The sequence below is a fragment of the Haemaphysalis longicornis genome, unplaced genomic scaffold (genome assembly GCF_048455015.1).
Source record: "Haemaphysalis longicornis isolate Haplotype H1 unplaced genomic scaffold, Haemaphysalis longicornis Haplotype H1 scaffold_5, whole genome shotgun sequence".
Lineage (NCBI taxonomy): Eukaryota > Metazoa > Arthropoda > Arachnida > Ixodida > Ixodidae > Haemaphysalis > Haemaphysalis longicornis.
This window is the reverse complement of record NW_027526385.1, coordinates 58,249,194-58,277,079: the sequence shown is the minus strand read 5'-3', so window position 1 is coordinate 58,277,079 and position 27,886 is coordinate 58,249,194. Positions and strand designations below refer to the sequence as shown.

General features: G+C 47.6%; 1 protein-coding gene across 1 annotated transcript; it reads right to left on the bottom strand.

The window, feature by feature from the left end:
* Positions 1-415: 415 nt before the first annotated feature.
* Positions 416-27,860, bottom strand: LOC144139694 (uncharacterized). Its single transcript, XM_077671981.1, has 11 exons — positions 27,737-27,860; positions 26,760-26,809; positions 22,836-22,960; positions 17,077-17,121; positions 13,890-14,069; positions 11,122-11,321; positions 9,656-9,750; positions 8,519-8,636; positions 7,005-7,151; positions 2,982-3,095; positions 416-644 (listed from the first exon to the last, which is right to left on the bottom strand). The coding sequence occupies exons 1-11, from the start codon at positions 27,776-27,778 to the stop codon at positions 489-491; spliced, it is 1,272 nt and encodes a 423-aa protein (XP_077528107.1). The 5' UTR covers positions 27,779-27,860; the 3' UTR covers positions 416-488.
* Positions 27,861-27,886: the final 26 nt, after the last annotated feature.

Genomic DNA, 27,886 nt, shown 5'->3' with positions numbered 1-27,886 from the left:
TGGGAAGTAAGCGTCTCGGTTCACTTGTTGCTGGGTTTAGAAGGACGTTGTGAATGCAAACGGAGCGGTAAAAGCCCACAGTGCGAAACACTGTTGTAGCCTACACAGACGACGTGCAGAAGAACCTGCATTTCTGTTACGGGAGAGGGGCTCGTATTCTACCGCTCTTCATTATGAAAAAAAAAAAACTAACCGATGCCGTGAAAACACAAAAGAAGCATAGAACTAATATGAGGAATGGGCGGAGAGAGTGCACGCCTCGAGAAAGGTAAGTGACGTGTGAAACCCTTTTCGGACGCAAACTGCGACAAAGGAGCAAATAGGCAGCACGTTTGGGAGGAAATGCATTTCATCCACGTGTTTCGGCCAGCAACGTGACAGCCAGCAGTCGGCGGACGTCATGCTGCGCCATGGCTGTCTCCGGTACTCTTCGGCAGACGTGCCCAACGCCCCTGGCTTTGGAGGGAGAGACGTGCTGTGGCCGGCGGTCAGTCCTGCCTAGTCTTCCTGGTAGCCGTGACGAGCTTGTGGACAACGCGCAGCAGCGGGACGCTGTTCTTGGGACAGACGTCTTCGAAGTCGTCCATCTCGACGTCGTACACGGCCACGCAGTACCGCGGGAACTCGTGCGCCAGCCGCCAGATCTGCGAAAAGAACAGCCACGCCATGTCGTCTAGAGCACGCTAGACGTCTGGAGGATTGATTGTCAGAGTGGGAAGCAGCGCTGAGTTGCTCAAACCTGGATTTAATGAGGGAACTAACGGGTCGGGCAGCAATAGTCGCCGAAGCAGTACGTTCTTCGGCCACCACGCTACACTAAACCTTTATCCAATTAAGTTTTACCTCTCTCTCTCTCTCTCTCTCTCTCTCTCTCTCTCTCTCTCTCTCTCTCTCTCTCTCTCTCTCTCTCTCTCTCTCTCTCTCTCTCTCTCTCTCTCTCTATCTATCTATCTATCTATCTATCTCTCTCTCTATCTATCTCTCTCTCTCTCTTTGTTTTCCTGTCTGTCTCTCTAGAGTGTTGGGGAGGTAGGGAATTTCGATGGGGGTTAAAGGAGTACTGGCATGAAATTTCAAAGCTCAGGTAACTACGTAAAAAGCTTCCTTTGTATATGGAGGTACCCCCTCGGTAGTTTAAACGGTAACCGTTCAGAGCATGTTTTAAATCAGTTTTAATCCTGGCGCGCACGAGAGAGCTCATCCGCGCCGTCGAGCAAGCTCATGACGTCATCTGCGCTTCGACCCAAATGGCCGACGTCAGGGCTTCCGTGATGTATCGAGGCGGCCGCGGTGCTGTTGGCGCGCGCTTTTCCGCCTTGTGCATCCCGTCAGAGTTTTTGGCACTGACGTCACGTGCGACTACTGCCATCCGGGCAAATATGGCGCGCGCGCGCCTAGGGTGGTATCGGATGTAGTGCGACGAGAACAGTGACGTCAAATGCTCCTTCCTGTCATGGCGGCTGCCTTGGTGTTCGCTTCACCGAAACTGAAACTGACAAGAATAAACTGTAAGTAATTATTTATGCTGCGTTCGACAATCCAATGTGTCATTCTATGTGTATACGGCTCCTAGGCACCTAGCCGCAAAAAAAAATAATAAATATAAACGGGCCACGGAAATTTCGTGTCAGTACACCTTTAAGTAGCGGCTTTCCATTCAGCGCTTGAAGGAGAAGAGGAGGGGATGTGTGCGGCGTTTGAAGGCCCCGAAAACGCAACCTATTTTGCAACCATTCTAACCATTCCATTCCGACGTAGCGTGAAACAATTCCTTTCAGTCACTTATTTCCGAGGGGTAATTCTACGTGCTTTAAATTTTCTGAAAATTTATTCACATGTATTCCAGGCATAGAAATTAAATAGCGTGATACACTCGCGAAATTTACACCATTTCGATTTGAGAGCTGAATTTATTTGATCTCACCCCGTTTATACGGCAACTCTCCCGTCGTGGAAGAACCCACATAGTCCCTTTGTTAACTTTTGCGAAGTTACCATAAAAATACTTTTAACTTAAAAGTAAAAAAATGACAGTATCTCCACTGCGTGGATGATGGCGAGGGTGCGGAGTACGGGGACTCGAAATGACATCTAAGTTGCGCCCTGACACATCCGATTTGCGCCCCGACCGTCATTTGATTTGAGCCGTGAGTTGCACCTTGATTATCCCCTAAACGAAACTGCAAGTCACGGCTCAAATCGAATTTCGCTTGATGGCGGTGTGCGCGCGGATGGACGCGGACGGACAATGGGATGTCGTAAGGTACTCCGCACCGTTACTGACGAGGGAGTAAGCCGTTTGACTGTCGGGTACTAACTCGCGGACGTAGCCCAATGGGTAAGACGACTGACACTAACTCTGTCTGGTCTACCAGACACGGGCTCGAATCCTTCCGCTGCCTGTGGGATTTTTGCGATTGTAAATGTATGCGCACGGACGCGGGCGGACATTGTGCGGTCCTAAGGTACTCCGCACCTAAAAAACGTGTGACCACGTGCATGCCATACGCGGCTCGTCTGAGTGCACATAAAGCATATTTCACCGCACATGGTATCGAATGCCGTTCACGCGACATCTAGGTTCTACATTTCTTTCTACTGGCAGCGGGCAAGAGAGAGGGTGCCTTGCCACAAAAGGTGTCTCGGATAATCAAATCGTGATTGCAGCCGGCGATATAGATGCAAAGTAAAAAGATTGTGCCGGTGCCTCTCAGTGAAAACAGGACTTCGAAATAGAAAACATGCACCGTCATGGCGTTCATTCTATCACTGCACTTCTGAAATTCTACCGCGAATGCTGTGTTTGACGGCACGCGACAGCTTATACAAAATAGCAAGCGCATAACAAAACAACAAAGTAGTAAGCGCATCCACAGCGATGATCCCGTATGGTAGGCTTTAAAACAGGGGAGTTTTGAATTTCCTATAGCAAAGGCCATCGAGTATACAATGACCTGCACCTGTTGAAGTGCAGCAGTTACCTTGTTGGTGAGTGTCTGCTTGTTGTCGTACGCGTAGTAGACCGTCCTGTTCTCCCGGAACCGCGACAGAGCTTTCCAGTCGATGCCCTTCTGCAAGCCGGTTTGCTGGCACGGCTGCAACAAGCACCCACATGTAGGTGACGGTGCGCCGTCATAGAGTTACGGAGGCGCAAGACCAGGAAAAGAACATTAAAAATTTTAGCGTCAGTATGTTAATGCTGAAGGAAGAGTTAACGCACCGTTTTATGATGGCCATGTTAGGTTACGTTCGAAAGCTTGACCGATTCAGGAGTTGTTTTTTTCAGAGACGCATTTTTAGACGATAGAAACAGGTACTATGAATTCATGATTGAAAATTATCGCGGAAAAAACACAGCACAAAAAAGGGACTAGAAGTAGACGGGACAGGACAGGACAGGACAGGACAGGAACTATGAATGTGAGTGTTCGGTGGATCAGTCATTCTTCTGTCAGATCGCCACACTTGTGCACCTTTTGTAAAGCGGCTACAAAGTCTAACTTAGCCGCCCCACCTTCTGGCACTGTCCGACCCTTTGCGGGAGCAGTGTCGCCCGGTCTGAATGGACGTTCCCATTCAACATGCGCGCTCACCTACAGCTACCACGGGTAGATACCAATAATTCGTCGAAGGAGTAGTCCAACACGCGCTAGAAAGTGGTTTCTATAAAGCAGTATATAGCGTACCTGACCATGTCTTTCAGGCGACACGCAAGAATGAAGGCGCCTATCAAAGACTCATAATCCCACAATAAGCTTTAGTCACTATCCCTATCTTCTCTCCCTACTAACCCCATGCGCCTCACACAGCAATGTGTCTTTTTGTTAATAAATAATATTCATTCATTCATTGCTTTCTGTCCCCATTTTGTTTTTCCTTTGGCCATAAATTCTTTAGTGAAGCCTCCATGACAATTATTCTTCACCCGGCCAAGCTTTCACCCTTCAACAGTTCATCACATGCATGCTGCGAGCACTTCCCATGCGCTATCCCTTTGAGGGAAACGTCCGTCGAACTTCATCTATTTACCCGCCGCGGTGGCATAATCGCTAATGCGTTGTGCTGCTGAGCCCAAGGACGCGGGTTTGATTCCCAGCCGCGGTGGCCACTTTCTTATGGCGGCGGAAAGCGAAAACACCCGCGTGTTCGAGGTTTAGGCGCACGTTGAACATTCCCCAGGGGGTCGAAATTAATCCAGAGCCTTCCGCTACACCGCACCTAATCGCCTGTCTGGCGTTGGCGCATTCAACGTTATAGTCAATCATCTCAATAGGCATGTGGCTGTGTGACGCAGTCGTTGTCCATTCAGCATCATCATCCTCATCATCATCATCATAAGCTTGTCTACGCCTACTGCAGGGCAAAGGCCTCTCCCATTATTCTCCAATTGTCCCGGTCCTGTGCTAACTGCGGCCAATTTATCCCCGCAAACTTCTTGATCTCATCTGCCCATCTAACTTTCTGCCGCCCCCTGCAACGCTTGCCTTAGGCATCCACTCTGTTACCCTTAATGACCAACGGTTATCTTGCCTTCGCATTACACGCCCTGCCCACGTCCATTTTTTCTTTAATTTCTACTAATATGTCCTTAACACCCGTTTGTTCCCTGACCCACTCCACTCTTTTCTTGTCCCTGAATGTTACGCCTATCATCTTCCGTTACATTGCTCGCTGAGTCGTCCGCAATTTAAGTTGAACCCTCTTAGTGAGCCTCCAAGTTTCTACCCCGTAGGTAAGTACCGGTAAGATGCAGCTGTCATACACTTTCTTCTTCAGGGACAATGGTAGGCTGCGATTGATTATCTGAGAATGCCTGCCGAATGCACTCTGCCCCATTCTTATCCTTCCAATTATCTCTGCCTCATGGTTGGGATCCAGGATCACAACTTGGCCAAAGTAGATATGTTCGCTTACCACTGCCACCGCCTCGCCACCTGTCTCAAACCGCTGTGCTGTCCCGAGGTTATTGATCATTACTTTAGTTATCTGCATATTAATTTTCGCGCCCACGGTTCTACTCCGTTTGTTCATTGCGGTAAGCATGCGCGTCAATTCGTCCCACGAGTTACTTAGAAAGGCAACGTCATCAGCGAATATCAGGTTACTCAGGTGTTCTCCATTAACCCTTACTCCCACCTGTTCCCAATCCAATGTTCTGAATACTTCTTGTAAACATGTCGTGAATAACATTGGGGAGATTGTGTCTCCTTGTCTGACGCTTTTCCTTAAAGGTATATTACTGCTCTCCTTATGGAGGACAGTGGTAGCTGTGGACCCATTGTAGATATCCTCCAGTATTCTTACATAATGCTCGTCTACACCCTGGTACCGTAATGCCTGACTGACTGCTGAGGTTTCGACCGAGTCATCATAATCTATGAAGGCTATATAAAGGGGTTCAGTATACCCCGCGCACTTCTCTATCACCTGATTGATCGTGTGAATGTGGTTCATTGTTGAATAACCTTTACGAAACCCTGCTTGTTCTTTACGTTGACTGAAATCGAAGGTGGCAGAAATTCTGTTAGCGATTACCTTGGTGAGTACGTTGTAGACGACTGACAGTAAGCTGATCGTCCTGTAATTTTTGAAGTCCTTCATGTCACCATTCAGCATATCAGTCTACAATATCGAGCGTCAACGCGTCTAGGCCAGCCACTCCATATTCATAGGGTGGCCAGACGTCCCGTTTTGGCCGTGAGTTGAGTCCCGTTTTGTAAATCCGCTTCGGCTGGGCCGTCTTTTTGTCCCAATATCATGCCCCGTTTTCGCAGGACTGCAGAGTTTCAAAATTGGAGCGAAGCAGGTTGATCAAACCAAAAGTTGTGCCGACTCGCTGCAAGTATAGTTTACAAATATGAACCATAAGTACTTCAAAATGTATGCCCAAATAGTAAAACCTATATTCTTACCGAAGAACGCTTTGAAGTTTCTTGCCGAAGACTACTTTGAAGAGGCAATATTTCACCACCGGACTATTGTCAAGCAATGCATTGAAAATTAACTGGTAGATTTAAACTTATCAAGTATTTCGATCTCTGGGAGATACAACAATTCTTTAAAGAGAAGACCACGAAAGATGCACGCTGCGCTGAGATTTAATGCGTCGTGGAACTGGTCCTGTGTTTTCCTAGAACCACGGCTCTGGTGGAACGCTTTTTTTAGATTGTGAACTTAATGCGGATATCAACCTGCTGTCAATATTACGCGCAATGTTACTTGCGCTGCTGAACTTTCTGTACAAGAGCGAAAAATTTTACAACCAAGTCTTGCGAAATAATGTCCTGCTTAAATGAAGTTCTCGGCAAAATACACCAACGCAGCACCCGAAGCGGGACCTTTGAAATGAATGCACGTAATTGGATTGTGAGCGGGATTGTTCCCTCGGCCTGAAGGAGGGCCTAGTGCAAAATGTAACGTCTTAAATGAAAGCAGTTATCACATTAAAGTGGTATCTCCTAATCTCAACCTCCCAGCACGCTGGTGTGTCCCGTTTTCTATCTCTAGGAATATAATCATCCTACCTATTCATCGGGGAGGTCGCAGACGTTGCCTTCGTTCACCGTACGAGTCCATTCGTTTCTTAATCTCGAAGTTGCTTCGACCCTCGCAAGGATTCGAAGTCTTTTTGAATCTCGAAGTTGCTTCGATTGATTGATTGTATACGGTGTAACGCGCCGACGCAACGCAGGCGATGAGGCGCGCGGTAGTGGAGGGCTCCGGATTAATTTTGACCACCTGGGGATCTTTAGCGTGCGCCGAAATCTCGTACACACGGGCTTTCTTGCTTTTCGCCTCCATCGGGAAAGCGGCCGCCGCAGCCGGGAATCGAGCCCGCGACCTCGTGCTCAGCAGCGCAACGCCTTAGCCACTGAACCACCGCGGTGGGTTCGAAGTTGCTTCGACCCCCGCATGGATGCGAATTCCTTTTTTTTTTATCTTAAATTTGCTTCGGCCCTCGCATGGACGTGAATAGATATAAAAATAATAGAGGCAGCGCTGACCTCCTTGAGGCTGGTGTAGTTGTATCCGAGCATGGTGTTCCTGACGGCGCCCTTCCGCTCCTTGATGACGGCCATAGAGAGCGTGAAGCACACGTTGTCCAGGTGCAGGCGCCGACGCCACGGGTGCACCTTCCACAGCCGATAGCGCTGCACAGCGACGCGCGCGGGACATGTGGTTACGAGCTGGCGTGAGACCACGCAGTGGTGTCTTGCTTCACATCGTGACGCGGCCGCGTTATCTATCAGTGCCAAGAACATACGCGCCAATTGGTCTTTTCATATTGCAACAACGATCTCAGTGAGCTGATCCGTAGAAATGTGATGGAAACGCCGATAAATGCCGTAAAGTTCCGAATGAACGCCCACCAAGATTACAGAGATATTAAGCGAAAAATTTGAGACGGGCGAACTTGCGCGCCAGGTGCAAGATGACTGCAAAACAGAGGCCGCACCACCAACCAAAACTCTGGAGATATCAAGTAAAAAAAGCCGGACAGGTTGTGTCTCCTTCGTTCAAAATGGACACATTGGCAGTGTTCGCGGCCGCGGGACATTTTCGCGGAAGGAGCTCCCCGAGCTATCGAAGGACTTTAAAGGTACCGCGATGCTATGGAGTAGGCGGTCTTTGGGATCGTTTAGTAAATTGAATATTTCACCCCTAAGGAGGGGTTGGCAATGTTTAGGGTGAGGGAGTTCTCCAGGAACTTTACGGTATAGCTACATGGTGTGGATCATGTCTTGAAATCAGGCAGTATAGATCAGACCCGTTTGCTTCCTGCCTATCGCGCTCTCTTTCATTTTGCTGTGAGCAGGATTTATCAATGTTTGCATCTCGGCGGGCTCTACTGCAAGCGTGGCCTATAGACTGGTCTGGCACCTAAAATATTCAGTCCGTGCGCGGCGTTTGCGCTATCATTATTTCTAGCTTTCAGCATGGCGTTAAGCACACTCCTGAACCCTGTATCACGTCCAACGATCGAGCGAAAGTCTTGTAGCACGTATTAAGCAATAATGCTGTAATTACTAAGATGTCACTAAAATTATGCCTTCAATCTGCCCTACTAACTCAGTTGCTGCAGTGGTTAAATGTGCGCAGGTATTTTCCTCCTGAGGAAAATAGCGGGACACGCACACAGTATACTTTCTCTGGGACGCGGACAGAAATGAGTAATTAGTGCCAGCAAAGCTAAGGTTGACGCTGATTGGCACTTATTCATTTGGACTGCGCTGATTGGTTACAACGACGAAGTGCACAGGAGACATTCGCAAGATGAGTGATCCGTGTTCTTTTTCGTTGCATGTAACTAATCCGCGCAGTCGAGATGAATGGTTGGTGTCACTGTTGCATTGGGTATCGATGGTTTCTTTGTTACTCTGGTTCGGCCATTTGAGAACCCCATGTTCGCTCCTTTAGCCTTGTTTTTTTTTCCTCCCGTTGTAAGCAGAGTTACACCCGTAGTTCGCCTAATTTAGGAAATCTCACTCCAGACAGCGGACGGGCTGTCAAGACTTGCCATGTAGACGTCCTTCTGGTGGGAGCCCGCGAAAGGTTGGTAGGGGTTTGGGAACCGCCTGGTCTGCATGCCGGACATCTGCACCACTTGCGTCTCCAGGATCAGGTACATCGGAAGGCTGCGCAGTACGTCGATATGCGGAGACCCAACGGAGACGAAATTAAATACACTGAGGCAAACGCTAGCAAACACTAGCGTGTATACACCGGGTGGAACCTAACACTGTAATGTTACGCTCGTAGCTTCTTCTCCCATCTGTAATGAAAAATTTATATAAAGCGTAATAAAAACAGACATTGATAATCGATCATTCGACGTTTTGGGGGCGTTTAAGTATGCGTTAAATGCGGTAATGCGTCGGCTTTCCTCACATGTTTAAACTAGAGGAGCCCTGAAATTATAAACGGCGTATGAAAACCTTGGCGGTGTCACGTACGGTATAGCGTGACTGTGAGTAAATGGTCTCGGGATGTCGAGTTCATTGTGAAGGGGCGCACAGCTGTGGTTATCGAAGGCAACTGTCGTACTTCCAACGGCATTCATGCACTGTCTATTGATACGCGGGAAAACGTTCAGCCTGTAAGTAAAGTGTAAATGGCGAAAGTATGAGCTTTATTCGAGATTTGTACTTAGATTTCGCGCCATTAAGCGCCATCTGTTGTCATGTTTGGAATTTTTTGTAAAGCTGCAGAGCCTATGCCGACTAATTCAAGGAAGCATGCACGTCAACTTGAGAACATTAGGCGATTGTAAGAACGCCCACCAGCTGACGGGGATTAATATAAACAAAAAACGATGCTTTCGCATTAAAAACTTACAGACTATTGCATCGACTCAAGCACGCAGGCTGCCAGTACGTTTCTTGTTTTTGCAGTGTACGCGTGGTGCACACAAAATGTCCCTTCAAGTTAGCACTGCATAACAAGCTTAAATTGCGCCATTCTGTATATCGCAGTGTACATGTCATCTCCAGGGTATTTGATATATCTTTCTCGCTTGTAACACCTCCCAAATTAGTATGTGAAAGCATTCGCAAAAAAAAAACAGATTCCAAAACTACGAAAGCATTAGGACGCGGTACATAGTCTATGAATCCATCGTAGCAATCAATCCGCTGTAGGAGCAAACTTCTCTTGCCTGGCGAGCCTTTCGAACAGCTTCTTGGTCAGGTCCACGGTCCGCTCAACCTTGATGATTAGGCTGGCGTTGTTCTTCATCTTGTACACAAAGCTCTGTGCGCACAGATAAGAGAGAACATCCTGAGCCCACGAAGGAGACTACCGATGCATGTCACGTGACGTCACAAACTCCCGATACGGGCATCTTAGGGCATAAAGAATCCGAATCTACTCCAACCAGCAGGTGCTGTTTTTGTTGAGTAAGACTCCCTCACGCTGGTGCATATGTAGATATGTGTTCGCGCCAAATCAACGTCAAGGACTATACTCGGTGACAACTTAAGAACGGCACCGGAAGTTGCCGCTGTGCCTTATCACCGTAGCCGGATGTTTCTCCGCGCGGCGCAAGTAGGGCGTTACTGGGAATATTTTGAACATGGCGTGAGCCGTTCCCGTGATTTTTTGGACTTAATATGCTTATAAAAGGCTCCAGAGACGACAAACAAACTGCGTGAGACAAGGCAGGCGATATCACGCATTCATAGCAATCCCCTTTCAAAACGCGCGCGCGCTGACGTCACGGGTCCGGCGCTCTGGCGGAGTGATACACTACATGAGGTGGTGCCGTTCTTGAGTTGTAACCGAGTATAGAGCAATGTCGAGATATCCAGAACCGGTTCTAAAACACTTCCACTTTTTACACGCTGGGCAAATTTCCTCGGTCTCAAAAAAACAGGCTACGGCAGCAAGCAGACGAAGCTCTGAATCCATGTTCCTACGTGGTCGCACTCAGCCAGGGGAAGTGGTGAATGCTAGTCGTGGTGCTAAGGCGTTCGCAAGACGGGTATGCTAGAAGGGGAAGAGGAACTGTGTCGTCCCGAAGCCTGCTGTGCTAGCCAGCAGGGGTGTTTATTAGCGAGAAAACGCGTGTACACAATACCCTGAACCAATGTTGCCGGCGTTTATCTCAGGCCAATCGGGCTTTCCCCCTTGGACCTCCAGCTTGACCAATAACGTTTCAGATGGTCACAGGACACCAAAGGGGAGAGAAAGGAGAGAGGCGGAGGGGGAGGGGAGAACGCTTGCGCAAAGCATATTTTAATGCGCAAACGTTCGTAGTCGACTCTCCCATAAATCTGTCCAGCTGTCCGTCCGTCCGTCCGTAACACGTGACACAACGCTCTCCAAAGTTCTACATGAGCCAAGTGTGGTACTTAATAAAAGGCCCTACGACCTTCGAGGCAAGCAGGTTTGCCTTTCAAGTGAAGAGTACTTGAGTACAGAACAGAACAGAACCTACATCAAGGTGTCCTTGCTGAGAGCGTCAGCTCTTTGGTACAATCTGTGTGTGGAAGGGGGGAGGAAATTGACGCAACTGCGAGTGCCCAGTGTTCCACATAGCCACGCATGCGCAGTCGTGCAGTTGCGCCACCGCTCCATCTCTCAGCTGGCACATGCAGTTCACGGGCTCTCTCTCTCTCTCACCTGGCAGAAGCGTAGGAACTTGGTCTTCTGCAGGTGGCTGCTCATGACCAGCTCGATGCCGCGCAGCTTGAAGAAGCGCAGGTAGGAGACCAGCGCCTGCAGCATGTCGCCCTCGTTCCACGAGGCCGCGTCCCACCGGAACGACAGGTACCGCTCGAAGGTCTTGGACAGACCGCTGAACACCCGGTAGCCGGCCTTGTCTGCAGGGATCGCGCGACGCTCAATGGGACGTCAATCGATCGAGGAAGCAGAAGGGAAGTAACGCAGTAACGCATCAGCCAATCAAAACCCAAGTTAGTTTAGTTAGTCAGCTAGCTAGTTCGTTAGTTGGTTAGCTAGCTAGTTGGTTGGTTATTTAGTTAGCTAGCGATCTTGATAGCTGGTTAGTTAGGTTGTGCTACATGGGTAAGGCATCATGTTGTGGTAACGTGGTGGGCGAGCGGCTTGCAGGGGAGCTGCCTCCGCTCCGACGACGCAGAGCCAAGAGCCATATTAAACTTGTTTAATGCATGGCGAGTAGAGAACTTCGATGGTACAGGAAGCGCGGCACATTGGCGTGCTTACAACATGACAACTCGAACGGGTAGAGAAGCGTTCCCCGCGACGGCCCAGCACACACTGCCCGGCTCGCGTCAGGGCGGGTACCCGGAATTCCCAACCGTCAACAGGCGTTCGGTGTGTTGCGCACGGTACCAAACAGTACAAATAAACAGAACATTACCCACAGGTCCCGTGAAGCGTTCCGCAGAATCCGGTGCACGTTGTGCCAGAGACAAAACGGTAAACCCAGAGTCCAACGCACGGCCGCAGTTTTCAGGCAGCTTGCTAGAACACGGATCAGCTGGAATCACTTTGCACTGAATTCAGCTCGCATCGGTTCAAGAAACGTCTACCCGTGACTCACCTGCCCTTCCTAGATGGCGCAACGATACCGCCCAAGGACCGCTGTCCGCTTTCGCTTCGTTTTGTAACCGGATTTGTACCTGACTTATTTTAAATGCAAATCATCTCTTGCTCGGGGCTATGTCCGTTGTCCTTCCGGCGTCCGTCCGCACCTGTCCTCCTCTCCACGCCAACTGTGATACCGTCACTCTCTCCCCTCCTCCTCTCCACGCCAACTGTGATACCGTCACTCTCTCCCCTCCTCCTCTCCACACCACCTGTGTGCGCCGCTCGTCATGTCCCCCTCTCCACGCCAGCTGTGATAACGTCACTCTCTCCTCTCCCCAACAGCTGTGCGCGCTGCTCCTCCTCTCCCCTCCTCTTCGCCACTTCAGATAAACCAGGTCCGCGCCGCTGCTCCCTTCAGTTGCTGCTTCGGTCTGCAATGGACGCCAACGATCCTGGCAGTGACCCGCCGCGGTGGCTCAGTGGCTACGGCGTTGCGCTGCTGAGCACGAGGTCGCGGGTTCGATTCCCGGCCGCGGCGGCAGCTTTTCTGAAGGAGGCGAAAAGCAAAAAAATTACACCATCTTCCCACGCGGGAACCCTGAGGAGATGCAAAGCATCTCGAGTTTGCACGGCTTTGCAGCTCCTCAGGAAGATAGTGTAATTTTTTTATAAGGTTTATATAAGTAATCGTTTCGTAAAACATTGGGTATGCTCGACAAACAGGATCACATAAGTGCCAATGTCACTCATGCCCAGTTTAATTTGTGTTGAATTTTGTTGGCCTCAGCCAATCGCAACTAGCCACCCATAATACGTGATAAGTTTAGTGCGGAAAAGTAGCTAGGGTGTCGCATGTCTATTGTTTGTCTTCGTCATTATTATAGCTTATTTGAGCGAAGCTTACGTTAGAAGTGGTGTCAGTGTTATTTTAACGAGACACTCTTTCAAATGAACCAAACTTAGATTTTGGTTTCATGGCCCCTTTAAACGTTTTTTTTTTTTTTTGGGCCATGAGAAGATGATAACGGGGACGGTTAACCCTTTCCATGTATGTGTAATCGAAAGGGTATGGTTGGCCCTCTTGTTGATCTGCTGCAGATCAACAAGAGGGCAGGGAATCAATGTCCGATCTACGAATAAGATTGGAAGACCTAAGAAAAGCCAAGTTAGAGCTTGTGAAGACCACCAGCTCCGCTGTTTCCTCAGCCTTGGCGTCTCAATGCGAAGGTGGCGGAAGTTTTAAATGCAGAGCATTTCAGTAACTCACGATGTCACCCGCGTTGACGTCCGTCGTAGTCCGCACCGTCGTAGTCCGCACCCCTCCCTACTATATATAAAAAAAATACTATCCGGCGCCTGGTTTCGATCCCTCGACCCTGCGGGCGGAACGCAATGTGCATGGTGCTCTACCCACTGCGCCACAAAGCCGACACAGAATGGGAGGCTACGAACGCGCCTTATATCCTTGACTTTACTGCTGACGAGCGCTCTCTCGTCAGCAGTTGCCACAAGTGCAACAACATTAACGTAACGCAAACTACTTAACGTCATGCGCCCCCGGAAATGCTCTGCATTTGATCGTGCCCCTCGCGAGGGGGATGTTTCACTGCGTCGCCATTTCTGCGTCAATTCTTGTTGGGAGGTGTGCTTGTAATTTTGTTGTTTTTACTTTTTTGTACCACCTAGTTTCTGTACCTCATAACTCGCGAGCTTGAAACAATGAACTAATGCTTTCGCCTTAAAATGGAGTAAAACACAAATGATGAGCAGTAGAAGCGCGCACTGTAGGCTTCTGCTTGTTGCATTTTGCGTGGTTTTCGAGCCGTGACAGGAAAGTCGCTTCATCTGAGTGGTTGCGCGTATACATAGAGGCGCACCTTTGACCTGCACGTAGAGCTTTCCGCTGGGCTGCTTTCGCGCGATGGCCAGCGGGCCCGTGTAGATGGCGTGCGTGCAGTAGGCGTCCATGGCCGCCGACAGCTTCTCGGCGGCGGCGGGGCCGCGGCCGTTCGTGGCGCACAGCAGCACGTTGGGCGTCACCCGCACCGGCGCGTCGTCTGCGCAACCAGGGCAAGTAAAAATGGAAAATGATGTTTAATATGGGTACTGTATAGCGACTGATGCACTTACTGGTTCCATTTTTCGCTCACTACTTGTTAGCTTTAAAACAGCTAGTTTAGCAGGTCCAGCCGGCGGTTCGGGAACCTTGGGACATCCTTCTGCATATTATATCCAATGTTAACATACTTTTGTATTTCCCCTGTAGAAATTTGACTTAACATACTTTTGTATTTCCCCTGAAGAAATTTGACTTTGAAAAAAATTGACAGACATGGAGGCACGGGGGTATTCAATGCTAAAAAAAAAGAAGCACGTCGAATGCAAAGAAACTTTGCATACAAAATGCAGCCTCAGTTCGTTAGCTTTTAACGGCATATATTTTTAAAATTTCTGAAACAAGTTTCGTCCACTAAAATGTTATTTTTATTTTTTATTTGCAGAATTTGAATACATTCTATGAACTCAGATTTGAGAATGATGCTTCAACTGGATTTATAATATAATTAATGTGTTTTCCATCCTTTGAGATGACGGCGGCAAGGGAAAAAACCTGTGCCAATGGCTTGATTAGCTCAAAAAATTCAAAGTGAGGTACAATATGACACGTTCAAGTTTTTCAAGAAACCCTTTGGCGCCCAGGAACCCAGAAATATGTAAACTGAGTTTACAGCTCCAGATACCCCCATGAAAGGAAAAACCAACCATTAATTTACACAGTATTCTTGCAACACCTTAAATCCACACATATATTTATTCCAATGATGGCGTAAGCCTGGAGAGGCTTACAGCGTTAGATGTATCCATATAGCTGCGCCATCGTCGAAATACGCAACTTCGGCTAGAAAACACGTATTATCCGCACCTCATGACTAAAACCAGACAGGGGTTTGCCTGTTCGACATGTACTTACGGTAGGTTATCCACTTATTTTGGTGGTGCCTCGGTGTCACTGCAGAATAGATTTGAAAAACATGGCCCTTAACAGCAAGGCATGTTTCAAAGAACAGTAGCGAATATATCCCCAGGCTTGACACGCGCGTTGGCTTCTTTTTAGCGGTTTCATTTTTATTTTTGCTGTCTAAATATAAATAAATGTGGGTATGATTATTTATCTACACCGTATACTGCAAACTGCAAGTAGATTTTCCGCCTGGGGCCCAGGGCATGTTGATGTGGAAATTTCGGGACACAGACTTCTTAGTGAAGGGGCTTTTCGATACTCGGTTGCTTGAAACCGCCCTTACGGTTCAGTCGTCACGCAAGTTCAGATGTATATTGTTGTGGGGCGAAAATACGGACACTAAAGTTAATTAAGGCCGTGTGAATGCAACAGAAGACGTAGAGAATTGGGAAAATGAATATAGGCGTTATGTACCATGCCTTGCGATAATCCAGTGAACAGCTAGGGTTTTTGCAAGCGGGTTCATTTCCCGCTACACTACACAATATCGCAACAACCGGTCCGAATATGCTTATATGTTCCTCGTCATTCAATCGTAATCATGCTCATGAATGCGTGCCTGCGTCTCCGGTCAGCCATTCACCTCGCGAACAATATTTGCCAGCAACAGCACAACCACTCTGGAATGAATAGTAGCAGCAGAACTGCACGACGGCTAGTCGGTGAATTTGCCCCTTCGGGGGCAAAGCAGATCTAAAGCAAACGAAACAGCGTGAAGCCTGGTGGGACGAGCACTGTACAAAAATACAAAGCAAGTCTCTCTCTCTCCCCCTATCTATCTATCTATCTATCTATCTATCTATCTATCTATCTATCTATCTATCTATCTATCTATCTATCTATCTATCTATCTATCTATCTATCTATCTATCTATCTATCTATCTATCTATCTACCTATCTACCTATCTATCTATCTATCTATCTATCTATCTATCTATCTATCTATCTATCTATCTATCTATCTATCTATCTATCTATCTATCTATCTATCTATCTATCTATCTATCTATCTATCTAGCTATATTGACCTTTCACTCTCTCTATGTCTCTGTCTTTCTATATGCATGTTTCTCCAACCAAAGGTCAATGAAGTAAACGCACTTCCAAAAGCAAATGAAGGCACAGGCGAAGGCGCAGACGCATATCAGCAGTCAGTCAAGTAATCCTCGATGAAATTCTTGAGCTAAATAAACGAGGACTAAGGGAGGACGTGCGCTTGTCCTTCTATGTCCTTCCGCACTTCTCTTTCGTCTAGTGCAAAAATTTCATCGCGAATTCATTCTAACTTTATGGTACAGTTTACATCGATTGTTTAGTCGAGTTAAATTCTCGGCATTTAAAATAAAGGTGGTCTCACGTAATCGTCCCACGTATTCTTTACCTGTCGTTTGTTTTCTGCCCTCCGTGACCTGCACTGAAATTCAAAAAATAGCAAAAGAGAGGTATAAACAATATTGGAGTGCCAAGATGAGAGACCATAAAAACTGTTTAGTCCAATGGACAGTCACTTAGCACAATCAACACTAGCACATGCAGTTTCGGGAACAGCGATTAACAAATGAACGAATTAATGTTGGATGAAACCTGACGAACAAATAAGTTTCAGACCCGAAGCTCACAGAGAAAGGAGAATTGATAGGCAATGCAGTTTTTTACTAAACATGCCGAGCTTGAAGGCCTAGCATGACACGTACAGACACGCAAACGACATAAGGACGCAGGGCCATTCCTTCGTTTTCGGAACTCCGATAAAGTTTAAAGCGATTACCACGAATTCGAGGCTGTAACCAAAAGAAATAAATTTCAGTTATATATGTTTATCACAGACAGTGCTGTGAGGTTTTTGAACCAAGAGAATAAGGAAATTCAACCAATAGCAGCGGCTGAGCCTTTTTTTGCTATAATCTGTCGAAAATTTACTAAAACTCGTACTACGTTCGGTACACCCAAAGTCTAAACACGTTGTGGCACCTCAAATTCCCGGGAATTCGTTGAAACGGTCCGTGGAAGCTTAGACTGCGCAGGCTCACGTGGTTCTTACCGGGCTCTTCCGCGGTGACTGGTCTTGCCATGCGCCCTGGTACGGCTGCATGCAAGGAGTGCGAGTCACGACACGTTAAAAGTTGCGCAATAATAAGGAACTGCTGGTATGCATCGTGTGGCGTTTCTTGATTACTACTGATTACTGTGTCGGGAGTTTCTTAAAAGGGGCCATACAAGAATTAGCCTTAAGTAACCAGCTAAACTTGTTACACATAGTCTGTACTAACTATGGTCAAATGACATCCGCTTTTTCAGCTATCTCGTTCTGGAATAGTCTTTCGGCAGAATTAAAATATTCATCATCATTATTTTCATTTTTTTGTTGAATCGATTAATGTATTGTTTTTATATTCTGTATGTTTATGTTTCTGTTCATTGCATTGCCTAAGTTTCCTGAGTTCAGCTAGATTGTATGTGCAGTGCAAGTGTCAAGCTTATGTATTGTTTTTGCTGCGAACCTTCTCACCTTGTCTGAATTCGTATTGTGCTAGTAATGTATACATATTTTTTCTCTAAATTTTGTTTAACCGAGTTTTTGCTTTTTCTTATTGTACTTCAGCACTGCCTAAGCTGTGTTTGTTCCTTTACAGTTACTTTTTTTTAGTTAGCGTTTGTTTAGTTTTGGTGCTTTCTGTGTATTCTTTATTTTGTATTAATTAATCGAGGGTCCCGTTGCAGTCTGTTGACTATAGACCGTTGTCTGTATACTAACTTGAATGTATTTTAACACCGTTGGAAATAATAAAGAATACAAATTCAATTCAATTCAACTCTATTCCAGCACCAAAACGCGTTTTCAACAAAAACAAAACCAGGAAGAGATATTGAAAACTTTCAAATTTCGCGCTCAGATGTGTGAATTGATGTTAAAAACATTGAGCGTTATGAAATTATGTAAAGAGATTGGGTGATGCTTAATTTTTTTTGTAAAAATTGAAGCAACCTTTAGCACTAAAGAGTACGTTCTCCCTAGGGTTGTTCGTTTTCGGGTTTTATATTTCAACACGGAAGTGTTTTATGTCTGGATAAACTAAGATTTCACTGACGTCATATCCGCCACGGAAATGACGCCAGTACACTTTTGCCGAAGCGCCCCGCCAGCAGGACGTCGCTCGCCATGCACACCCACAAGACAGTTGCCGACCCGCAAATCGTGCTCAGCTGAAGATTTCGCTCCACATTTCACTTTCGATCGTGTTTCGCCGATTTCTATGAAATGAATCAACCACAGTTTTTGTTGTTGTTTTTCGGTTCCGGTTATCGTTTTGTTCCGAAACCAACTTATAGCGGCTGCCAAGCTCACAAACATGATTCTGTGACGTCTTAGAGAGCTCGCCAGAAAGTGACAGCGGAGTTCCCGCTATTTTATGTGTTTTTCCTAATATACCTTATCTGTTCAAAAATTACGGTAAATTGACATCGTTGCTATCGGAACAATGCAGTGTATCTTAATGAACGAAACTTGCATTTTTTTTTCTTACTGGCCTTTATCTTTGGAAGCATGAGAAATTTTCGGGTCCATAAAGGTAGTGTAGTCAGGAATTTTATACGGTCCCCTAATTTCTTGTAAAAGTAGAGCAAGACACCCTCTAGACGAACTTGACACTCCTTTTACTCTGGCAGAACTTCACGTTGCGCTCGCTCAAGGCAAATCTAGATCCGCCCCGGGCCATGATAAAATCACTTGGCAAGATCTCCGCGATCTACCAACGCACGGCCATGAAGCCCTTCTGAGTGTTGTCAACGAATCATGGGAAACGGGACAAGCCCACGAGCACTTGGAGACGACCATCATTTATCCCATCCCGAAGCCTGGTAAAGACGCCCGAAGACCCGAAAATCTGCGACCTATTGCACTAACTCCGATCATGTGCAAGGTCATCGAGAGATTAATTAACAACCGACTTCAGTTCCATCTCGAGCGCACAGGTTGGTTTCATCCATCGCTAACCGGCTTCAGACCTAATATTAGTACGCACGACTACCTTTGGTTGCTCCGAAGAGTCGTAAATCGTACATATCGAAAACAACTCCCGGATTACATTCTGGCGCTTGATATGCAGAAAGCATTTGATAACGTCAGCCAAGAGGGGATCCTACACGAACTCGCCGTGGCTTTCCCAAGTAAGAAGGCTCAAGTATGAATCCGCAATTTTCTTGAGCATCGGCCAATCAGACTAAATCCCCGAAATGAATCACCCACGATGTACTATCTTGACAGAGGAGTTCCGCAGGGGTCTATTCTTGGTCCACTCCTCTTCAACTTAGCTATGAGTAGAGTCGCCCGCAAACTGGAAGAGTACTCAGCCGCTCGCTTTGCATTCTATGCCGACGATATCGTCGTATGGACTGAAGCGGCGGATTATGACAACAAAGACCTTTTGCAAACCGAACTACAAGCTGCAGTCTTCAGCCTTGAAACGTCCCTTTTGAACTTCAATTTGAACCTTTCCCCAAACAAGACTGAGTTTCTTAGCATTGATGGCAAACGCTCCACAAATCCAGCGCAAGTCATCCGACTCCAAATTGGCCAGGCAAGTATCGACTCCAAGAATGGTACCATTAGACTCCTGGGCCTACAAGTGAGCAGTTGTAATAGCCCTAATGCGTGGATACGACATCTACGTACCTCATGGAGATCCACTATGCATCTAATATCAAGAATTTCTAACAAGTATGGCGGTTCTCAGCAAAACTCTTGCCTCATGTTAGCCCGTGTTGTAGCCCACGGCATGCAGGATGACATATGGTTTCCCCGTGTATGAGTTTAAGTCAAGACAAATCCAAGAACTCAGCATTCTGAACCGGACACTAATCAGGACGGTTACTGGACTTCCAAGGCATACAAGAACGGGCATCCTTGAGCAATCTGTCTCTCTACCACCTGTTATTAACTTGGTCGAAGAAACTCAACTACGATTTCAAAACCATCTCGAGCATACTCATCAGGGACGTGCCATACAAAGGTGGGACCTTCTAAAAAGTGAATTTGACCCCACAACTGTCCAGAAAACGCTTCCAGCATGGGAAAGACCCTTTCTTGGTATCATTCGTCGGCGCCCCATTTCTCGGCGTCAACCGGAGGCCAGGGAAAGATATGTGCAAAAATTGTCCAACGACAAAGAAGAAGGCGAAGTTGATCTTTTTACCGATGCTGCCGTTACTCACACTGCTGCAGCCATCGCATATGAAGTGCCCAGAACTTCCTCAGCTGGATGGGTCTCGCACTATTACTAACACGTGTGGACTGACCGACGAAGCGGAACTCTTTGGAATATTATAGGCGCTCTACAAAGTATTCAGAATCATTCAGAACAGCTACAAACAAGGAAATTCAGAGTCGTAACAGACTCTTACGTGGCACTCAGGGAGCTTAACAAAGCCTTCACGCAAAATTTTACAGCTAATTCCATACTAAAAACGGTACAAGAACTCAGTTTTGAAGGAATCAAAGTCCGCATGGCTTGGACCCCAGCACATACACCAGGAGCGCAGGGCAACCAACTGGCACATAATTCTGCCCGGGAGTGTGTACAAAATCCTCCCTTGGTCCCCCCTGTCGTCACTGAGTGTGCTGCGTCCGCCCAAACAGACGTACCCACTACCAACTGGCAACAAGAGTACCGACGATTCAAACTACTCAGCAGACAACGATTAGCTGAAGCTTCCCCACCTGGTTTTTTGACACCTTTAAAGACGCTATTGAGACGAGAAGAAGTATTCGCCAACAAGGTGTATGCGGATGCGGCTTACCGTAATTACCCGATTCTAACGCGCCCATTTTTTTCCGGAAAAATAGGCCGAAAAATCGCATGCTCGTTAGAATCGGATACGAAACCGAAAGTGCCGAAACAGCGAAAATTTCGTCCCACCCATCGCCATCACCATCTCAAGATGGCGCCAAAGCCTTTAGCAACATGGAGGAAGACTTCCTCCATGCTTAGCAAGAATTTTTCGAACGCAGGAAGCATAAGCGCCTAGGCTTTTCTATCGGCGTTCACACAAATCGTCAAATCGTTCCACTTGCGCACTTGATAACAGCAATGGCAGCAGCGGCTCTCACGCGTTCAAAACAAGCGGTCGGCTGAAGCGTGCGGCTCTGGAGAAGCTCGCGGGATGGGCGTGCGAGGCGTGGGCCATGATCCCATCGACCATGGTTGAACGTTCGTTCAGAAGTGTGGCATCGCAAACGCTCTTGGCGGCACCGAGGACGAGATGTTATGGTCAGCGGAGAGCGACGAGGAGTGAGATGAGTGAGATTACTTCGGGAAATAAATCGCCCATTTCTCCCGCATTCGTTTGTCTGGGTTATAAAGTTCCGTGCGCGTTACAATCGCAGGTGCAAGTTTTTTTGGTTGTTTTGCCAGGAAAATCGGGTGCGCGTTACAATCGGGGGCGCGTTACAATCGGGTAAATACGGTACACACCGGACGTCATTTCTAAATGGACAAAAAATCAGGCTTCCGCATCTAAATGTACCTTCTGTGCGGCACATACTATCCCCAACCTCTTTCATTTAATTTGGTCTTGTTCAGCATTCTCAAATGGCAGAGAGCAGCTCTTAGAGTCCCAGGCGGCCCCACAATCACTATCTGAGCACTTGAAGCTTATTAGAGGCGATCCACGCACCCTTGAAAGGGTAGCAAACTTTGCTGTACAAAGTGGTCTGTAGAGTTGTATAGTGGCTGACTGACTCCCACCCTTTTTTCATGCGCAGGCGACTGCACTCGAGTGAACCTTCCTGACAGTGCTCCACATACCAACGACTAGTGCCTATGTAAACACTCAAACCGTGCCTGCAGCTAACCGGAAGAGGAACTCTAAACGATTACAACGTCATGTGATCATTATTTGTAATACGGGTCTTCCCTTGTCCTTTTCCCCCCCAACCCCCACCAGGGCCTCAGGCCTCTTCCCAAATAAAGGTCATTCATTCATTCATTCTTACTGGCCCCCTTAACTCCTGCGGACAGTGTTCATAAATGACGTGCATGCAGCACTATATGTGTGCGCGTTCTATACAAATCACACTGTCTAGTCGGCTGAAATGTTCTTCAAACAACTTTAAGCCGAAACTCCGCCCCTCTAACTTTTTTAATGGGTTTGATTAGCATTTCTACGACATTTATCCTGGATTAGCAACTTCAGGTGAACTGAGTCAAAAACGCGAAAATCGGTGCTTGGAAGCATACTTACGTGAATTCCGCGACGAACCTGTTGATAGAAGGCAGGGACTGTCATCGACAAAAGAAGCAACGAGTTTGTTACAATGACATTTTGTGCTCACCAAGATACTAGCGGTATGACGTAGCGTGTAAGCGCTCTCGAAGACTTTTTGGCCTGCCATGTCGCGCGGCGTTGCATGACGGGAGACAATATAACGAAGCTTACTACAGGAGTGTGACAAGTTGGGCGAGTTGGTGTGTGTGTGTACTGTAAGAAACACTATGCTTCGCGTACTTCTAGTACACTCTAGTATAGTTTGTTTGATACTAGTATAGTTCATTAGTATAGTATACTAGTAGTTAGTATATTGGTATAGTTTATTTTTGTGATATAATTTGACACTAGTTCCATCAAGGTGTTGCCGCGGTTGCCATGGTACTGCGGTAGCCGATGGGGCTATCGCAACTCTCGCGCGATACGGCAGGCCACGTGCGTTTCAACTGAGTCACAGTGTATGTACAGAGTAGCCTTCTTATTCTACGAGAGGCTGTCCCTGCCCTCTCTCTCTCTCTCTCTGCCCAACAGCAGTACCGGCGTAGAGGAAGTAGGCGGTGAGTGCGATGCAGAGCAGCAGGAAGGTGGCCAGGCTCGCCGCCGTCATCCATCGCAGCCGGTTGTCCGAGCCCACCGGCCGCTCCTTGTTCCCGGCATCGGTCCTATTTGAACAGAGGAACCACATGCATCAGCCACGGCCACAGAGTAAGAAGCAAGGAAAGGTGGAAACATAGCTTCCTGGTGCGGCTAGATAACGTCACGAGCACTTGGCGCACGTTAATCAGGCGGCATCTGGTGGCGAGAAAAGAAACTGCACGCCGGCTATGGGGGCTATGGACATTGCCACCTAGTGGTTGTGGCCGCTATCATCTCGTTCGCCCCAGCAGCTGGAAAGCCTCGTAGTTCGCGTTACTATTAACCGGGGCATTATCTAGTCGCTCGATCTCACCAGCCGCGATGGGTATTTTACCTTTTATACCACAACTGACAGGGCTTGGCGTAAGGGATAAACGCGCGACGCTGCACATATCGCTGGTCAGTTCAACCAGAACTTCGCAAAAAGTTGTAAGTCAGGCTTGGCTTAAACAACAAGGATATCGGTTCAAGACTTTTGAATGCGAAGCATTAGTTGCCTGATAATTCCGATTTCAGTAGGCTTGCTGACTGGGTTACTTGTTTTTTATTACTGACTTCCCTGTAAAAGGTGCTGTACAGCACAAAGGGCAGTACAGCGGCGAAGCAAACTTTACGCAGCATTACGGGATTTCTTTTCAGTAAGGATACGGGAAGCATTATTAAAACGAAGCTTTAGCGTCCTCGCTGATTCCGTTGTGCGCCAATACGCCCTGCAGGAAAGCCAACTTTCTGAAACGATGATTTCGGGTGGAGTGAAAGAAAAAAAATTGGCTCCAATCGACGCTGTGAAGGTGGTTGAACTGCGAAGCTGTAAACGACACCCACAACAATTACCCATGTGGCCTCACTCTAATTCACACACGTGGAATCCCCTCACTGCTACCATCCATCATGCTCTTCGCCTCCCTCTCTCACTCCTCTCTTGATGAATTGTATGGACGTTTGTCCAACGCAATTTAAATTCCGCGCCTTCGCAGTGGTACCGCGCCCCCTGCCTAAAACAGCGCAAGCGGGACTACTGTTTCGTTTTTCTTTTTAAATGCAGAGCATTTCTTTAATTCACGATGTCACCCGTTCTAGGCATCCGTAGTAGTCCGCATCGCTCGCAGGTGCGCCCTCTCCCCCGCTCCTCCTCGCCTACTCTCCGCTCGCATCGCGCGTTCTCTCCGCGGTCGGTTCGCGCCCAACAGGTGGGGGCGCGCGCTTCGCGGGATCAACAACATCTGTGGCGTGATCGTGACGTCAGCATCGCACGCGCGTGGCGCGATCGTGGCGTGATAAAGGCGGGTGTCGGCGAGGCTGGAACGCACTCATCGCCGCGCTCTCTCGTCAGCAGTTGCCACAAGTGCAACAACATTAACGTAACGCAAACTACTTAACGTCGTGCGCCCCCAGAAATGCACTGCATTTGATCGTGCCCCTCGCGAGGGGGATGTTTCACTGCGTCGCCATGCGAACAGTTTGCCACGCTTTTTTTTTTCTGTTACAAGTAGGTATATTCTTATTGGTCACCATTCTGAGCCCGCACTTCGGACTTGCAGGCGTATGTAGTCGATATTTTTTTATATATGGAAACTGCGACCGTGATTTGAAGTTAATTTATATAAAGAAATAAAGCGGGATTCAGGGGTGTCTGTGTAAGACTTTGGCATTATGTACGTTCATGGGCTTTTCTCCAGAAAAATTCTTTAGATCTGCTGGTTATTTGTTTTAAAGTGTAAAAAAAGAACTTAGAATGACTCTTGAAAAGCTTAATTATGGTCTACCGAAAGTGGGAATATATATTCTGCTGTGGTTCTTCATTATATCATGTGCAAAATGATCTCACAGCGAAATGTCCATAACGCATTTTGTGTGCTGAACAATTTTTTATATGGTGTAGGGGGACGGGTGCGGACGTGTTTTTGCTTGCTTTCATGTCGCACGTGCTGGTGCCTTACTGCGCAGTTTGGAACGCGCCGTTTCATGGCGGCCGCTTTTAGCGTCTTTCGAAGGGTGAGGAGGAGGGTGATACGCGAGTCTTTGTCGTCATCTCTCTCACTGCCTCCCGCTCACTCTTGTTTCATGCGTCGCCGCCAAAGAGCACCCTACCCCTCCTCAGACGCTGAATCCAAACCACCGTCTGTCTCCCCTGTCTCCAGGCGTAAGCTTGGCATAGTCGGCAAGACGACGGGCTCTCGTTCCTCTTTTCTATGCGGGACCAGGTTCGATCCCTGGCGGTGCCAGTAGTTTGTGTAGCCAGGGTGAATCCAGTAGCCAGTAGTAGCCTGGGATATTTGTTTGTGTGGCCAGTAGTAGCCTGGGAGTTTTCTGCTGACGCGGAAACGAAACTTTTCTTGGCTGGTTAGAGATACACTGCTTCGCCGTAAAAACGCTTCCTGTGGCCGGGACCGAACGTGGGTCACGCACATTATGCATCCGGCGTCTATCCGATTGCTCCATTTCGACATGGTCAAAGCGAACGCCGAGCGGCAGGTACCGATTCGCGCCGTAGACCCCAACCCCGAACGTTTGGCCTGCCGAGTGCTCACCCGATAGTTGCTCTGGGTATCCTAGAAAAGTGGTGCGTACCTCAGTAGCACATATATACTTGCACTTTGGGATTGGCCAACCGAAGAATCCATCACGAGAAACCATCGTCATCGTTAAAAGCAGAGGTGCGTGATTTTTTTATGGATGTGTGTGAGTAATTGGCTAGCAATTCCCCTAAATTAAGGAATTCTTCCCTTTTAAAGTCAATCAGGAGAACGCAGGCTTGTAATTTTCTTGCTGGCGTAATTCTTAAACTACTTCTGGGTTTGTTTTGCGTGTGCGCGTGCCCGTGTGCGCATGCGCATGCGTGCGTGTGTGTGTGTGTGCGCGTGCGCGTGTGTGTGTGAAATTGCGCCTTTCTATGTTTCACATCACATAGTTTTTTTTTCTCCTGTTTGAGCTGCATAGGTGCCTCATCGCCTCTCCTTTTTGTGAAAACAAAAAATGTTTTCTCGAGCCTCTATCACTGATCGCAAGAAAAATATCACGGCTTGAAGCTGTTGACTTAACACGCATGAGTTTGCATACCAGCGCACGAGGCGGGATTCATTTTGTTTCCCTGCAAGTTCACACGTTGCCTATTCAATAGCCCATGTTTAGTGATCTCCGTCCGGGTACGGGCACCAACAAAAGCTTCCCGTCCACAGCTGCTTCGGTGAGGCGACCACAAAATAATTGTCTCCTGTGAGCTGGTTGCAAATGTAATCAAACTTTTCCACCTTACCGGGCTTTTTTTTCTTCTGATAATTTGTCTTTAGATCGGCCCTCGAAACCATCGGCACGTATAATTCTACACCTGCCCAAGAATTTGTTCACGGTTTAGAGCAGCATCGTGCTTGTGTTGTATTGTCCTTGTGTAACTACAGCAATGTTGAAATATGCACTGTATTTCGCGATTTGTGCGCTATTTTCACTGCAATGCGTATTATTACCCGTGTCGCACGAATTGGCTACAATGTATGGGATGGACGTTGCGACCGTTTATGAAATGATGGTAAATAGACAAAATGATGGCCGGGGCTGACATTTCGCCAACATCCCGTCCCGACTATGCCTGTGCACTATGAACACATTCGGCAACATAGCCAGTGCTACCGGTAGGATGATAGACTGCGTTCTTAAGCATGCAGTCCAAAAAAGCTTGGTGCTTTTGGAGAGCATTTAAAAATTAATAGGTAAATAAATCAATAAATAGTTTAAAAACACTCATATATTATGTGTTATTTGATTTTTTGTTGGTCGTTCATATTTTACGACCCCCCGTGTGAGAAGGACGCACATGGGACCACTTACCTCATCTTGACAAGCGTGTCTACGGAAGCCGGAAGTCGTCTCTTTTGCAGCTGTCGGAAAACAGGGCATAAGGGGAGGCAAAAGAAGTTCACTCAGCATTGCGGAGTTTTGTCTGGACATTCGCGCCGCATCACGAAAATTACTGCCCTGTCACAAACTGAACTTGCCGCCATGACTAGTGTCATTAAATAAGGTTTTTCAGTGACACTAGCGGACACGATACTTCAGGGGTTGCTGATTCTCCTACGGGAGAAGGGGGACGCAGAGTTTGGTTTCTTACAGCCCAGCGCGTACGCCTGTGGGGTAAACGGGTAGAAGAGGATAGGTATTCTAAATTCTGACAGGGGAACATGCACCACTCCCCATGGCTGCGATCCTGACCATGTACAAAAGATGAGAGGCGTTCAAAAGAAGCGCACACTATCATTTCGTTTCAAACTGCTGTTCTTACGTTTAACTATTAAAATTGTGCAGTTAATCAAATTAATCGCCCCGGTTAATCACCGCTGAAGTGTCACAGCATTCCCTGACGTGCGAAGATCTTATTCTGCTAACGCATTCCTGCCCACGAACATGTTAAATTTTTCTCAGAAACTCTGCCGATGTAACTGGCGTTAAGAAGGTTACTGTGTGCACTTCAATGAAAGCACAGCTCCGCAAATAGTAGCGCACGCAGCGCATGCTTGGATCAAGATCAGCGGCCCGTCCGTGGACGGTTTCTTAATTCTTACAAAGTGTTGTTACAGCTGCTTATGAAGGAAATAGAAATCCATTTGCCTACACGCACCCTGCATTGCTCGCATGGGCACTTCCAGTCAAGGTGCACGTTGAAAAGTGACCGCCGGTGAAGTGTGCACAAGAAAACAAAGATGCTAGTTTGTCAGTGTAAAGCGCCTCCATTACGTTTACTGGGCGGCGAAAGAAAGCAGTATGGAGTGGCCTCATAAGCAGTGAGAGCAGAGTATAGCAGTACTCACGAGAGTTGGTGCGGTGGGCGGGTCGTGACGGACAGCCGACATACGGGTGCACCCTGCTTCTTCTTCGCTCGTCCGCTCGCTGCAGGCTCGAGCCCCGACGATGAGGATGTTATGGTGGTGTCCGTGTCAATATTGGCCAGCGGATTGCCC